The 15,300-nt window shown below is 38.6% G+C and overlaps 1 protein-coding gene across 1 annotated transcript; it reads right to left on the reverse strand.

Annotated features, from left to right (window-relative positions):
* Positions 1-535: 535 nt before the first annotated feature.
* LOC145947220 (uncharacterized) lies at positions 536-2,352 on the reverse strand. The gene has a single exon (XM_083057019.1). The coding sequence runs from the start codon at positions 2,231-2,233 to the stop codon at positions 536-538; it is 1,698 nt and encodes a 565-aa protein (XP_082913145.1). The 5' UTR covers positions 2,234-2,352.
* Positions 2,353-15,300: the final 12,948 nt, after the last annotated feature.

Here is a 15,300-nt window from a genome sequence, read left to right on the forward strand (position 1 = left end):
TCTGTGTGTGCTAATCCACAGAGAAGAGCTTGCCAAGTCAATTCTTTGAATCTGTCCTCGAGTATGAATACGTCGCACATGCGTCGCTGTACGAGTCGTCCCCAATCTCCTAGGATGACTTTAATTGTTAGGGTATCTTCGTTTATTGTTTTAATAAATCCTCGTTTCCAACTGTCGCCTTCTTTAATTGCGACGTCTAGGTTTATTTGCATGGCATTCGGCCATAAATGGAGGTATGAGGATTTTCTGTCCATTCTGAATTTTAATTCTTCTTCTAAGTCCTCTAGGTCTTTTGCGCTGTTTTGGAGTTGTATCCAAAAGAGGTGTGGTGACTTTACTTTTATTACAGTCGCTTCTAGGCGGTTGCGTGTGAGGAGATCGGTTTTTAAAAATTGAATATCCATTTTTCTCTGTAGAAAAAAAAATTTTAATTATATTAACGTTGGTTTTTCCAACAGTTGTACGGTGTTGATTGTTATATTTTTTTTTTTTTTTTTTTTTTTATAAAGCTGATAAGATGTAAGGTATTAGTGGTTCAATATTTGGTTTCCTTGAGTTCGAAGGAGTAAGTGTTATCTTCTCTTCTGGGGAGGAGGGGATAGACTGTTGTCGTTGTATTATCTTCACCGTTATGGAGTTCAAGCGTTTCACTGTCTGGGGCGGTTGGTTTCGATTTCATTGGTCGTCTCATTTTTAGGTGCAATAATAGATTGGTCAGGGAGTCCCATAGGGCCCCTATCAGGTATAAGGACCACCCATATACGGTGTGTAGGGCGTAGCCATGGACTATGGTATCTAATATTAATTTCACGACCCTAATGGCCATGTATATTCCTAACAGTCCCGCGCTGAAATTTCCAAAAATTAAAAATTTACTCCAGAATTTTTGCCAAGCGGATATTGCTATTTTTTCTATGGTTTTTGCGTCTAATAAGTTGGAAATCGACCCTTCTTCTAGAGAGATTGTTCTGCCCATTATTCCTCTTGCCAAAGAGTTAAGAACTGCAGGTCGTTCAGCTGGGAACATTATATGGTCTCTTAGGTCCTTTAAGTCCGTTTCTGAGTATATGCCGCTAGTAGCCAATGATCCTGGGCTGATGTATTTCCATACTGGTTTGGTTAAAGGTTTCATGATAATGGGCGGTATGGTATCCACCGGTCTCGGCATAAATTTATACCAAGAATCTCCCAACTGATACATGGCGGGTGCTAACGTATTACACGTAGTTTGTGTACCTTGTCGTAATAATATGTGAGTTTGTGGTGTTAAATAATATGTTCGATTTTCCCGGAGTACGGGTAATTGATTGAAACAATGGTCTGTTTGAGCGAGTGTAACTTCGACAGGTACGCATTTTACTATGTGTATTACTTCGCCGGCTTGTAGGGCCATATAACCGGGACCTTTCATCAAGTGATACGCGAAGATATCAGGAGATTGTGTGGCTATGGCTAAGGCGTTTTGTAGCATGCGTTGCTCCAGGTTACATTGTTGAAGTAAAATATCATGATAAAGTTGATTGATTTGTGTACGGATGTGCTTCTCTACGTAGACGAACTTCGAATTCATGTACGTAAAGATATCAAGGTTTGAGATGCGTGATTGTTTTTTAAAGATGGCGGTTCCGAGTACTGTTTCGAAAATCATTAGTTTAGGATGTTCTGTTCGTACGAGAGAGTATCCGCAAACTTCTTGCTTTCCTTTGCTGGTAAGAGCGAATATCGCTTCTTGTGTGGTGAGAGAATAAACCGTTTGATGTTGTTCGTTGTCGACTATTTTATGAGCGTATCCCTCATATAATATGCCGTAGTTATTGAACTTGCAAGGACCTACGGGTATAGTTTCCCAGTAGGTATCTCCTCCTTCAACGTCCACGCAATGTGTTGAACTGAATTCGCACGTGACGCCTGATCTAAGTTGTACTCTGTTGGTATTTATTCGTACGTCGGCGGTATAATCTTGTAATGTAATTGTTACAGTTCCTATTACGACAACTTCTGCCCATGTTCCGTAGGGGTCGGAGTACGCTCCTCCATAACATGAGCCGTCGTTGTCGACGTGACCGGCCAAGGTTATTGGACGTGCCGTTGTTGAATTTGATTTTATTCCCGTTATATATGTGGTTCCCATTCGATAGTCTCCTTGATTATGCATTCGTTTACAGGTTTCGCGGTTTATTTCCTCTATGTATGAGTATTTTCCGTTAAGTACATCCAAGGTGTGAGAAAACATTCCGCACTTTTTGATTAATCTATCAATTTCGATTTTACATTGTATGACTTGAACGGCTTCGAATTCATTGATCTGCAGTAGTTGTACGTAAATTTGAGTTGAATTTACTTTCCTCTGAGGTATATCGCATTCTTCGGTATTTAGCAAGGATAAAGTTGTCAGATTAGCAGATGATGAACCGCAGTCGTATCCTATTACTCCAATAGTGTGAGGTAAATATTGTAATAGAATAATTAATAGTGCGGTTAATCTCCTGAGTCGAGGGTCCATCTGAAAGTTGGTTATTTATTATTAGATATTGGTTTGATGTGCGATATTCGTAAACGGTTAGGATGTACTATGCGGCTGTTTTTCTTTATTTTGATCTTTACATTATTTTTATTTAATATCTCTAAAATTTCATGAGGTCCAGTATACTGGTCTCCGAATTTACCTGGTTTCGGTCCTTTTAACAAGAATACCTGATCTCCAGGTTTAAAGGTCTGAGGGTTTATTTTTTTGTCGTAGTAATTTTTTGATTTGACTTTTGCTGCTACTACGTTTTCGCGCGCATTATGTTGAATTGTGTGAAGTTGTGTGACAAGATTTATTAAATAGTCTTCATAATTTGCTAATTTGTCTTCAGGTGGGAGAAGTTCATTTGACGGAACTCGTGCTATTTTTCCGAAAACTAGTTCGTACGGAGTGTGTTTTGTGGCTTCGTGTACGCTAGTATTATAATTGAACATAGCTAATCCGATCCATCTGTCCCATTGTTTTTGTTCGTTTGTATATTGTTTTAAGTATTCGCTGAGTGCGTGATGTGATCTCTCCAATGATCCGTTTGATTGAGGATGAAAAGCTGTTGTGCGAAATTTTCGTATTTTGAATAATTTGGCAATTTTCTTCATTAAATCGCTAATAAAATTTCTTCCTTGATCTGTAAGTATAGCTTTCGGCGCTCCGAGCACGCAAATAAAACGGTCTACAAAGGCTTCCGCAATGGTTTCTGAGGTTTGGTCAGGTAGCGGTATCCCCATACAATATTTTGTTAGCTGATCTTGTAGTGTTAAGATATATTCGTTGCCTCTTTCGCTCTTAGGTAGTGGGCCTACGATATCCATAGCTACTTTATCAAGCGAAGTGCCAGGCGTGTCTGTGATTATCATTGGTTGTTTTGTTTTAACTCGAACGAGTTTTTTCAGTTGACATTGTAAACATTGTTGTATGTGTTTTTGAACGTCCGATTTCAAATTTTCCCAATAATAATTGTGTTTAATTCTATTATATGTTTTGGTTACTCCGCGGTGTCCTCCTGTTGGTGAGCAATGCATTTCGTCGATTATGACAGAACGCAAATCCTTCGGTGGATATTTAATTTGTCCATTGCAAATAATTATTTTCGTAGTTGAGTTAATAAATATCAATTGTAGTTGTACCTTGATATTGTTCCAGGGAACGTTATTAATGAAATCGGTTTTTGCAATGCTAATTGTTTCTAATTTTAAATTTTTGATAACGTTATTTAAATCTTTCAAGGTTTTTAAGATGTGATCTAGAGTTGCCGTAGGGCCTACTCGTTGTTCGTCGTTAACAGGTAGCGCGATATGATAGTAGTGTTTGTATTTTATGGCCTTGGCTTCGCCCAAGGTAAGAGATCCTAAATTTGGTAGTTCGTTTCGCTCGGAAAGTTTCTGAGATCCTGAGTCTAAAGGATTTCCTTGGGTGTCGACAAAATATGCTACGTTATCTTTTCGTAGGAATAATAATTCGCGAGAATCTATGATGTTGCTTTTAATTATTTTATTTTCGATAATTCTGGGTTTCGCTTTCCTTGCCTTTAGATTTTGATTTATAATGTCTTCTTCGTCTTCTTCTTCCTCTTCGGCGTCGAGGTCCTTGTCTGATGTGTCGTTTTTTTCTTTGTTTTGTTCAATATTATCTTCTTCCTTAGTGGTTTTTTGTTTATTACCTTGTCCTGCAGTTTGGCTTCTTGTCTGTATTCTGTCTTGTTTAGGTGGATCGTGTATTAATACTTTTGCTGTAGTTTGTATTACGGTCGGTTTATTTATTTCTTCGAGTGTAAAAGGTATAGAATCGTTATTGTTTTTGACAAAATTAGCTTCAGGTATGGGTTCTTCGTTATCTGAGAGATATAAATGAAAATCGTCTTCCTCTTCTTCTTCTTCGCTATCTGATTCTTCTAACATTTTTGAAATTATTTCTGCATCTGCGGGGTTGTTTGGATTTAAGGTTTTTCTTTCTTTTATTAGTTTACAATCGATTTCTTCTAGATTTATTGGATTTCTTGATAATGCGTCTGCATTTACGTTAGTTATTCCTGCCTTATATACGACATCGTAATCGTATTCGGCTAATTTTAGTCTCCAGCGTAATATTCGCATGTTTGCGTCTTGAGCATTTTTAAACCATAATAATGGTTTATGATCGGTGACTAATGTAAATTTTCTCCCATATAAATACGGTCGAAAATGTTTGACGCAATATACTATAGCTAAAGCTTCCTTTTCGTATGTGTCATATTTTATTTCGTTATCGGTGAGGGTTCTAGAAGCGTACGCGATCGGTCGGTCTTTATTTATTTCTCCCTGTGATAATATTCCTCCTACTGCTATTCCTGATGCGTCTGTGGTTAAGATAAATGGTTTCGAAAAGTTAGAATATTGCAATACAGGTTCTTCACATAATTTTTAAAATTTCGAATGATTCTTCTTGTACGGTTGTCCATTCAAAGCGGGTGTCGTTTTTCAGTAAAGAAGTAAGTGGTTTTGCAAATTTAGAAAAGTTCGGTATGAATCGTCTATAATAATCTGCAAGTCCCAAAAATTGTTTAATATTCTTCAGTGTTTTGGGTCTCGGAAATTGTTGTACTGCTTCTAATTTTTTTGATCGGGTTTTACTCCATCTTTGCTAATTACGTGTCCTAAATATGTTACTTCATTTTTTAGAAATTCACATTTGTCTGGTTGTAATTTTAAGTTGGCTTTACGAAGTCGCTCTATTAATGCGTTATATTTTCGTTCATGTTCTTCTAGAGAGGTAGCATAAATAACAATGTCGTCCATATAGACAAATAATTCCTCGCCTTGTAATCCAGTCAATACTAGGTCCATTAATCGTTGAAAGGTAGCAGGTGCATTTTTTAATCCGAAAGGCATTCGGTCGAATTCATAATGACCGAAAGGAGTGGTAAATGCTGTTTTACTGTCGGCAGGATCCATTTTTATTTGATGGAATCCGGAAGCTAGATCGCATACTGAGAAGTACTGTGCTCCTCCTAATTGATCCAATATATCTACGATGTTGGGTAATGGATAAGCGTCACCGATAGTTTTGTCGTTTAACGCTCGAAAATCGAGAACCATTCTCCAGCGTTTGTTTCCCTTCGAGTCTTCTTTCTTTGGCACGATCCATATGGGCGTATTATAAGGTGATTGAGACGGTTTTACGATGCTTCCTTCTAACAGTTCTTCTACCTGCTTGTTTATTTCTTCTTTGTGTAATTGCGGGAATCTATACTGACGAGTGTTAATCGGTCGATCGTCTATAGTGGTTATTTGATGTTGTAAAACATGAGTAGCGATCAGTTTTTCTCCAGGAATATGAAATCGATCTTGACTGTTTGTTATTAATTTTAATACGTTCTCTTGTTCTTCTTTATTTAGATGTTCTAACCGCAGTAATTCCATAATTTGAGTAAATCGAGTTTCCTTTGGTTGTTCGGAAACTACTAGGCAGTTATGTAGATCAATATTTTCTACATTAATTTGGTGTTTTTCTTTATGATTTAATTTTCGTTTTCGTGGGAAATTTTTTATAATTTCTTGAGATTTGTCAAATAAGGATGCTGAGATTTTTGGAGACGGTCCTTTTTTATTCTTGACTGTTTTATTATTTATTTTTTCAATATCTTTATTATATTCTTGAGCTTCTTTTAGAAGATTTTCCATTGTAACTTGAGAGGTTTCTAATTCATTTTCATTATTTCTAACAGATAATCCAGTTTTTGGAAATGTAAGTTTTGGAAGGGATAAACGATCCTTTGAATTTTTGGAAAAAGGTTGTGTCGAATTATGAAATGAGGTTTGGTAACTTCCCTCTTCGGAATCGACGGAGCTAGAATTTTCTGACAAGGTTTGACATTTTTCCTTCGAAATTCTAGAAATTTTTTCTTTTGGGAGATTTTTATAACTTTCTTCTCCAATAATTTTTGGATTATCAAAATTTTGAGAAGAGGTTTGGTAACTTCCCTCTTCAAGGATTTCTGGATCATTATAATTTTCAGGAGAGGTTTGGTAACTTCCCTCTCCAAGGATTTTTGATTTATTATAATTTTCAGGAGAGGTTTGGTAACTTCCCTCTCCAAGGATTTTTGATTTATCATGATTTTCAGGAGAGGTTTGGTAACTTCCCTCTCCAAGGATTTCTGGATTATTATAATTTTCAGGAGAGGTTTGGTAACTTCCCTCTCCAAGGATTTTTGGATTATTATAATTTTCGTTTAAATAATTTTTATTCCCTCTCTTACTTTTAATTTTATTCTTTCCTTGAATCATTATTGAAAATTCATCCTCATTGTCTCTAAATATCATCGTATCTTTATCTTCATGGTCCGTGTTAACGTTAGTCTGGTCGTTATCTGACCCCTCTTTCTTGTTATCAATAATTTCGATATCGTTAAATAGTTCGTTCAGTGGTTTTAAACGAAGTGTCGGTACGCGAACTTCTATTTCTTCATCTAGAGTGCTTATGACATTTAGATATGCTTTTCCAGAAATAGTTTCTACGATAGTATCTCCTAGGAAAATTCCATGTTCTATTTTTAATTTCGGTATATATCCTATTTTAATCTCAGGGTTCTCTATCCTCCCAAAAAATAGCGAACTTCTATTTCTTCATCTAGAGTGCTTATGACATTTAGATATGCTTTTCCAGAAATAGTTTCTACGATAGTATCTCCTAGGAAAATTCCATGTTCTATTTTTAATTTCGGTATATATCCTATTTTAATCTCAGGGTTCTCTATCCTCCCAAAAAATAGCGATTCTGATCTTGGAGATACTATTATGGTTTCCGGGGAGAAAAAGGGTACATTAATTCCGGAAATATCTAAATGTCCTTGAGCGTAATCTATTTTTGAAAAAGTTTGTTTGAAGAAATCGTTTCCTAATATTCCGGATTGTGGAATCGGAAAATCGTTGGCAACGATATGAAATAATACCGGTAATTCAAAAAGTGTTAGTGTAATTTCTCCTAGGGTATAGACAGGATAATTGTTTATGCCATTTAATTTTAAAATATTCGAATAATTAATACTTGTATTTTTAGGCACAAAATTTTCTTTAATTATATTCGGTCCGGATCCCGTGTCTAACATAAAGGTTATTTGAGTGGTAATTTTATCGATTTCAACCTGTACCGTAGGCACGCGACTATGTTTGTCGAGGCTTACAGTTACAGGCCTGATTTCGGGTTCGTAGTTATTTACTTGGCTTGCCGCTGCACGGATGGGTGTGATGTTCGCTCGGCCCCCGATTTTACACCCGATGTCGAGGGTCCGTTGTAGTTTCCCTGCTCTTTTTCTTTGCGGCGATTGTTACTCGTAATTCGTAATTGACATGTATCGAGAAGATGGCCCTGTTCTTTGCAATATCGGCAGAATAAATTGTCTTTATGTGTTGGTATTGGATTGATTTTAGAACGGCAATTTCTAGAGATATGGCCATAATTGTTACAAGTTTGACACACGATATTAGTATTGCGTTCATTTTGTTTCTTCCAACAATTATTAGCCGAGTGACCGGATTTATCGCACCATTGGCAAATTACTAAAGATTTATTTGTTTGTTGATTAAAGTTATTCTGTCGACATGATTTTGCATTATGACCAATCTTAGAGCATAATTGACAAGTAATGACCTTTTCCTGAATTACGTTAATTGGTTGTCGAGATCGTGGGTCGCGTAACCGACATTTATCTGCGCTATGCCCGCGTTTTTTACAAATTTGACAGATTAAAATATCCGTTCCGGTGTTTCCGAAAGGATTTTGATTTTGTGATGAAAGTTGAGTGAGCTTTCGACAACTACTTGCTGCATGCCCTTCTTTATAACAGATTTGGCAGACTTCTCGAGATAGATTAACAGGTAGCGGTGAATTTTGACTTGATTTAGCGCCTTGTCGTAAATCTGTCATTTGTTGAAGCTCTCTTTCTATTTTTAACGCGTCGGCCACGGTTTCCTGTACGTTTAAGTCTCGCGCTATTCTTTGTTCTATTTCGGGTTTTAGTCCTCTAATAAAGCATTTACACATATCTGTTTCTATAGTTGCTTTTATATCCTGTTCAGGCATGGCGTTCCCTGAGCTTCGATATGCCTCTAGTATTTGTTTTCCGAGAAGTTTAACCCAATTCGCGTAAGTGACGACATCTTCATTATTTTTCTGATAAACGCAACCTAATTCTCCTTGTAATTGATAGACATTTTTGGAGGGACCGTAAATTTTCTTCAAATACGTTGTTAATGCAGCTACGGTATTAAAATCTTGATCTTGTATAGTACGACGCGCTTCCCCCACTATTCGCGTTCTTATAATTTTAGCGAATTGACACTCTGCCTCTTTAGGGAGCATAGATTTTGCTTCCTCGCATCCCTCAATAAAATAATTTAGTGGGGTGTTACTACCGTCAAAAAAGGGAACGGCTTCGACCGCGTATTTTAAAGTGGCGAAAGGATTAGCGTTAGCCATTTTTATTGGTGGACCTCCGGATTCGCCGTTAGAATTATCGATATTAATTTTGAAAATCTGATTTTTTGAGTCAATAAATTCGACTTGGTCGGATTCGTCGGGTAATTCACTTATTTCGGTTAAATTAGAATCTCCTAAAAAATGTACGTGTCGAAGCGTAGATGCTGTGAATTTTGATTTAGATTCACGTGTTCTGTGTGGTGTTTCTAACGCGGTCTTGTAAAGTTCATCTATTTCGTCTTTGTCCGTTGTGCTTCTAGTCCCTTTACTCATTCCTATTCCCAAAGATCGCACATTTCAATCCCGGACGAGCCCCCAATTAAACGTATGTTACGTCCTGGCCTGCACGAAGGAAAGGCCGCTCGAAGGTCGTAACAGCGTTTTCCCGAAATCGGAGTGATTTCAGGTCGAACGGACTGTCTGGCCCTTTTGCAGGTCAACGACTGGATAGTCGCTTTTACCTGGCTTATTTCAGGGGTCCGTTCGTCGGTCCTTTTCGGTAAGGGAATTAAATCCCTTTTACGCGGGATAGGACCTTGTGCGATCTCGGGGGATATATGAAGGAACGCAGGGGTTTAAATAAGACTTTAAATTCGCGTAATGTAAATAATTATCATTTATTCAAAAAAAATAAAATCTTAATAATATTCGGAGAATTAGACATTTGAATTTGTGGACATGTATAAACAATTATATATGAGTGTGTGTGTAACGTTGATGTGCTATGAGGCGGTTGAGGATTCGCGTTGGCTTTTGATCGTCCCGTTTCAATCGGAGAGCGCGTTTCAATGCTCGACGGGCAACGATTTCCACTACTTATTAAGTTTAGTCGCGATTCCGGGGATTTATTCACTTCCGTGATCGTAGAAGAATGAAAGTACTCACTGTTGGCTGTATATTATTTGGTGAGCGGGTTGGCAGCTATAGGTTGATCCTCAGGATCGATGATTCCTTCGAGTGGTGTGGGCGAAGGTGTAGGTTGACTGATAGCTGGTTGTTGAGCCTCGATGGTCACAATGTATGTTTAATGCGAGGATCCAGAAGTGTGTAACTGCCACGACGTAGGCGGAATTAATAGAGCGTTCTTGGAAGATTCGCTGCTTTTATACTATTCGTCTGCCCTTCCTATAGGGCAAAGGGCGTCTTCTTTTCTTGTGACTCATAGTCATACGTTCGGTGTTTTAATCCCCTTTGCGCAACGTATTGCTTCCTTGTATGAAGAGTTCTTTCCTAATTCCGATCTTTGGTCTACTGATAGCGTGTGTCGATCGTGATATTTCAACATTACCTATGACTTATTGATCAAAGTGTAGGTTTCGTAATCTCACCGATCGAGTTGTTTCACAATCACTGTCTTTCTCCGTTTAATTCTTATAACTAATTTCGGTCTTATAATTAATATGTTCGCGGAACGTGAATCTGCGTAAATCGGGGAGGAGAAAAGAATCGTGCAGTCCACAGGACGTAACACTGCATCGTTTGTTGGTTGTCGTTTAGTAGCTCGAGTTGTTGGTTGATATGTTCCTCATCTTCTGCGTCCATCGTTCCAAATAATGTTTTCGCTATTGTTCCTATTCCGTTTATTAATCCTCGGCGTTTGTTAGTCGGCGGTCTGTAAACCGTTTGGATTTGTGTCATGAGGTTCTTCAGATATTTAGCTTCTTTATTTGTGATGGTCTCGAAGCTAGTACATGCGTCCTTTTGATACTGAACATGGAACTTCAGTGTGTCGCATTTCAGTTGGTGCTGTTGTACGTATTCTTCTATTTGTTCGTACCTTTGCATTAGTTCTTCTAAGTTTAATTTAATTGCAAGTTTCCATGTTCCTTCGGTATAATGTAATTTTCCGATTTTTTCAAAATGTAGGCCTGGGTTGTGAATAAATTCGTATTTTATATGGGCGATCCTTGTCGTCGTGGGGCCTTGCGAGTACCTTGCTGTTCCAGCAAGTAAGCATCCTGTAATAATACAGTTCGTTTATGCTTCTATAAATTGTTTGAGTTTATTTGCGTGTATACGTATAGTCTTTCTTCCTTTTTTTATTGTATAATTTACGTCTGAGTTCCTTTCGAGTATGACGTATGATCCGGTCCATAATGATTCGAGTTTCTTTGATCGTCCTCGTCGTAACGTCTCGTCGTAGACCAGTACCTTGTCGCCTACTCTAAATTTTGTTATTTTTGTTTCTTTATCGTATTGTTGTTTGGCTTTAATTTTCTTATCCTTTAGATGTTCCCTTGCCTGTTGATTGGTAGCTCGTATTCTTTCTCGCATCTCTTGTGCGTAATCGTCGTAATTATATGTTAGCCTTGGGGGTTTCGTTAGTGCAGTCGGTAATTCTGCTTGTCGTCCATATATTAGTTCGAAGGGCGTGTATCCTGTTGCTGTGTGTGGTGTGGTGTTATAAGAAAAAATTGCGAACGGTATCCATTCATCCCAATCGGTTTGGTCTTCGTTAATGTAATGTCGTAAATATTCTGCCAGCGTGCGATGTGATCGTTCTAGTGCGCCGTTGCTTTCAGGGTGATATGCAGTTGTCTGTATTTTGTTTATTTTTAACAACTTGCATGTATTTTTGAATATTTCACTGAGGAAATTTGTTCCTTGATCCGTAAGGATTTTTTCTGGCGTCCCGTGTTTGAGAACGATTTTTGTACTAAATTCCTTGCTGACCGTGTTCGCTTCTTGGTTTGGGATTGGTACTGCTTCGCTATATTTTGTTAAATTATCTTGGAATGTTAGCAAATATTTGTTTCCCTTCGTGGTTACTGTTAGTGGTCCGACTATATCTAATGCACATTTCTCGAATGGTGCAGTGGGTGTATCTGTTATTATTAAAGGCATTTTAGTTTTTCGTGACAATTTGTTTTTTTGACACGATTCGCATTTAGCTATATATTTCTCGACGTCTTTTGTTATTCCGTGCCAATCGTGTTTTAGGCGAATTCTTTTTAAAGTTCGCTCGACACCTTGATGTCCTCCTATGGGGGCGTCGTGATATTCATGTAATATTTGTTTCCTTTCTTCTTCCGTATAATTTTCAGTATTTTCAGTGCTTGTGTTGTTTACTTCTATTGCATGTATTTTTTGCTCCTTTTCCGATTCGCTTGTATCTCGGATTACATTACGGCTTAATGCGTCAGCGTTTGCGTTCGCTCGACCCGCCTTGTGTATTGTTTCGTAATCGTATTCTTCTAACTTGAGCCTCCATCGAATCAGTCTCGATCCGGGGTCGTTGACATTGAATAGCCATATTAATGGTTTATGATCGGTCACGATTTTAAATTTCGTGCCGTATATGTATGGTCTAAAATGTTTGGCGGCCCATATTATTGCGAGTAGCTCTTTTTCAGTTGTGTTATAATTTTTTTCTGCTCGTGACAAAATTCTGCTTGCGTAAGTAATGGGGCGATCATTACCTATTTTACCTTGCGATAGCACTGCTCCGATAGCGTAATTGGAAGCATCGGTAGTCACTATAAATTCTTGTGCGAAGTCGGGATATTGCAACACTGGCGCAGTCATCAGTTTTTCTTTTAATGTTTCAAAGGCGTTTTGTTGGTCTGTGGTCCACTCGAATTTTTCTGACTTTCTTGTCAGCTTTGTTAATGGCTTGGCGATTTTTGAGAAGTCCTCTATAAATTTTCGGTAATATCCGGCAAGGCCTATGAATGACTGTATGTCCTTTACTTTTTCGGGCCTTGGGAATTCTTTTATTGCCGTTAATTTCGAGGGATCTGGCGATATTCCATTTTCTGTTATTATGTGGCCTAGATATATAACTTCCTTTCGTAGGAACTCACATTTATTGGGTTGGAGTTTTAAGTTATTCTTTCGGAGTCGTTGCAGTACTTCCTTGAGTCGTTTATTATGTTCTTCTAGGCTGGCTCCGTATATGACGATGTCATCTAAATAAACTAAGCATTTGAGCCCTTGCATTCCGCTGAGTATGGAGTTCATCAACCGCTGGAAAGTTGCTGGCGCATTTCTTAGTCCGAACGGCATTCGATTAAATTCGTAGTGTCCGTGGGGTGTTGAAAATGCGGTTTTATTTTTGTCTTTTTCGGCCATTGGAATTTAGTGATATCCTGAGGCCAAATCCAGCGTGGTAAAATATTTGGCGTTGCCTAACTGATCTAATATGTCAGTAATATTCGGAAGAGGATATGAATCGCCTATGGTTAGATCGTTCAGTCTTCGGAAGTCTATTACTACTCGAAGTGTAGGTTGTCCGGATGCGTCCATCTTCTTAGGCACAACTAGTAAGGGTGCATTCCACTGACTCATACTCGGCCTTATTATTTTTGCTTTTAGCATCTCGGTTATTTGTTGGCTTACTCGGTTTTATGTTTTTCGGGTAAGCGATATGGTCTTATATTTACGGGTGAAGTATTACAACGCGTATTTATTTCGTGCTCTATTGTGGTGGTGCACGTTAAGGGTTCCCCTTCTACATGAAATATGTCTTGGTATTCTTCACAGATATTTAAAAGTGCCCTGTGTTCTTCATTGTTTAGATGGTCGGTTCGTAATAATTTGCAAACGCGGTTCTTCCGTGGTTCTTCTAGCTTGGTTAATTTGTCGCTACTTATTGCGTTTATCCCGGTTGTAGTGTCTCGTTCGATTTCTTCGATGGTCACTGTTGGTGTTTCTATTTCGACCTCCTCGTCTGTCGTGTTTATCATACTGATCGGGCAAGTGAAGTCGATCGGTTCTACTAGCGCATTTCCGATGTATATACCGGGGGCGGTTTCTGCTGATTGAACTATGCCTATTTTATTTATATTTGTCGCGGCTCTAATTATGGTTTCGCAGCGAGGTTTTAAAGTAATCTTGCTAGTGGAGTGTAGGTTTAAGATACCTTTCCCTAGCCTTAACTGTGCTTTCTCGAAATCGCAGACGGTGGAATGTTTTTGTAGGAAGTCGAATCCTAAGATTCCGTCGTTTTCGATGGGCATATCGTCTTTTACCACGTAGAACGCGTGTTTTATTTTATGGTCATCTATCTTGATTGTAGCGTTTATCTTTCCTATGGTGTGTACCTTGTGTCCCGTTATTCCGGTGAGTGAAATATCGTCTTCATGGATTAAAGTATCATCTTTTAATTCCTTTAATTTTATTAATGAAGTGGTTGCTCCTGAGTCGCACATCATTTTTATCCTCCCTTGTTTTGCTTCGCGTATGGGTAGTGTTACTGTAGGTAATCCTGGTTCGCCTTTTATGTGTGCGACGCGGTATTCTAGCGCCCTTTTTGGCGGGTTTTTCTTGTCTTTGCTTTCGTCTTCGCTGCCGCTATTAGAGTCGGTGCTCTGTTTTCGTTGACGATGCGATTCGCGCTGCTCGCGTGTATTTTTATATTTGGAGTGTGATTTTAGGTCTTCGTCTTGTTTTTTATATCCGCTATTTTTTGGTCGTTCGTTTAATTTCCAACATTCGTTGCGGTTGTGCCCGGATTTCTTGCAATAATTACAGTACTTAATGATCGCGTTTACTTGCGATCGTTTCTCCGGTTTTGGGAGCGCGAACTTGAAGCTACTGCGGCAGTCGCGTCCATAGTGTCCGTTTTTTCCGCATTTGTGACATTGAATCCGCGTTGCATGCGGATGCTGCGAATACTTTGATTCGTGTGTTTGCTTATCCGCGGCCCTAGGGGACTCGAGGAGTTTTTCGTCTTCGCCGGCGCCGGTTATTGCCTCTTGTAGAGTTTTAAAGCGTTGCGCCCGTGCGAGGATTTTAAGGTCATGGCGTAACCCTATTTGGAAATTTATTAGTGCTTGTTCCTTTATGGTTTGCTGTATTCCACATTTATTTTCCGGGGTGTAGCCCTTTCCCTCAGTTATTGAGTCGTATAGTTTCATTGCTAATAGGTCGACGCGTTGACCGAATTCTTGTGTGCTTTCGTTCGGTTGTTGTTTTAGTGAATTGAACTCTAATTGTAGGCTCGTCGTGCTGCGTTTGGATTTATAGCATGACTCTAATTGTTCCTTTAATTCTTCGAATGTTTGAATATCGTGCGTTTCAAAGTCTTGCATGGTTTTTCCGTCTAGTTTTGTGAATAAGACCTCTTGAGGATTCTTCGTCCTCGGGGTGAATTTTTTTCATGGCGTAAGTACATGCATTTAAAAATTTTTTGAGTTTATGAGGCGTCCCATTGAATTCGGGGATCATGGCGCGTGCTTCCTTTAGGGCCAGATACCTTGAAGGGAGACTTCGTCGGTTCCTCACGTCGTTTCCTGATCTTCCGTACATATAGTAGGTCGTGTCGAGGTCACGGTCTGTATTTCGCGCATTTTCTAATTGGTGTCGGTTCGACGTTTGTT

Source organism: Prenolepis imparis, unplaced genomic scaffold (assembly GCF_030444845.1).
Source record: "Prenolepis imparis isolate NDT839.2.m4 unplaced genomic scaffold, iyPreImpa1.0 SCAF_54, whole genome shotgun sequence".
Taxonomy (NCBI): Eukaryota; Metazoa; Arthropoda; class Insecta; order Hymenoptera; family Formicidae; genus Prenolepis; species Prenolepis imparis.

Coding starts and splice junctions, on each gene's coding strand:
- LOC145947220 (XM_083057019.1), bottom strand. CDS start 2,233: ATGTTTTCTCACACCTTGGATGTACTTAACGGAAAATACTCATACATA.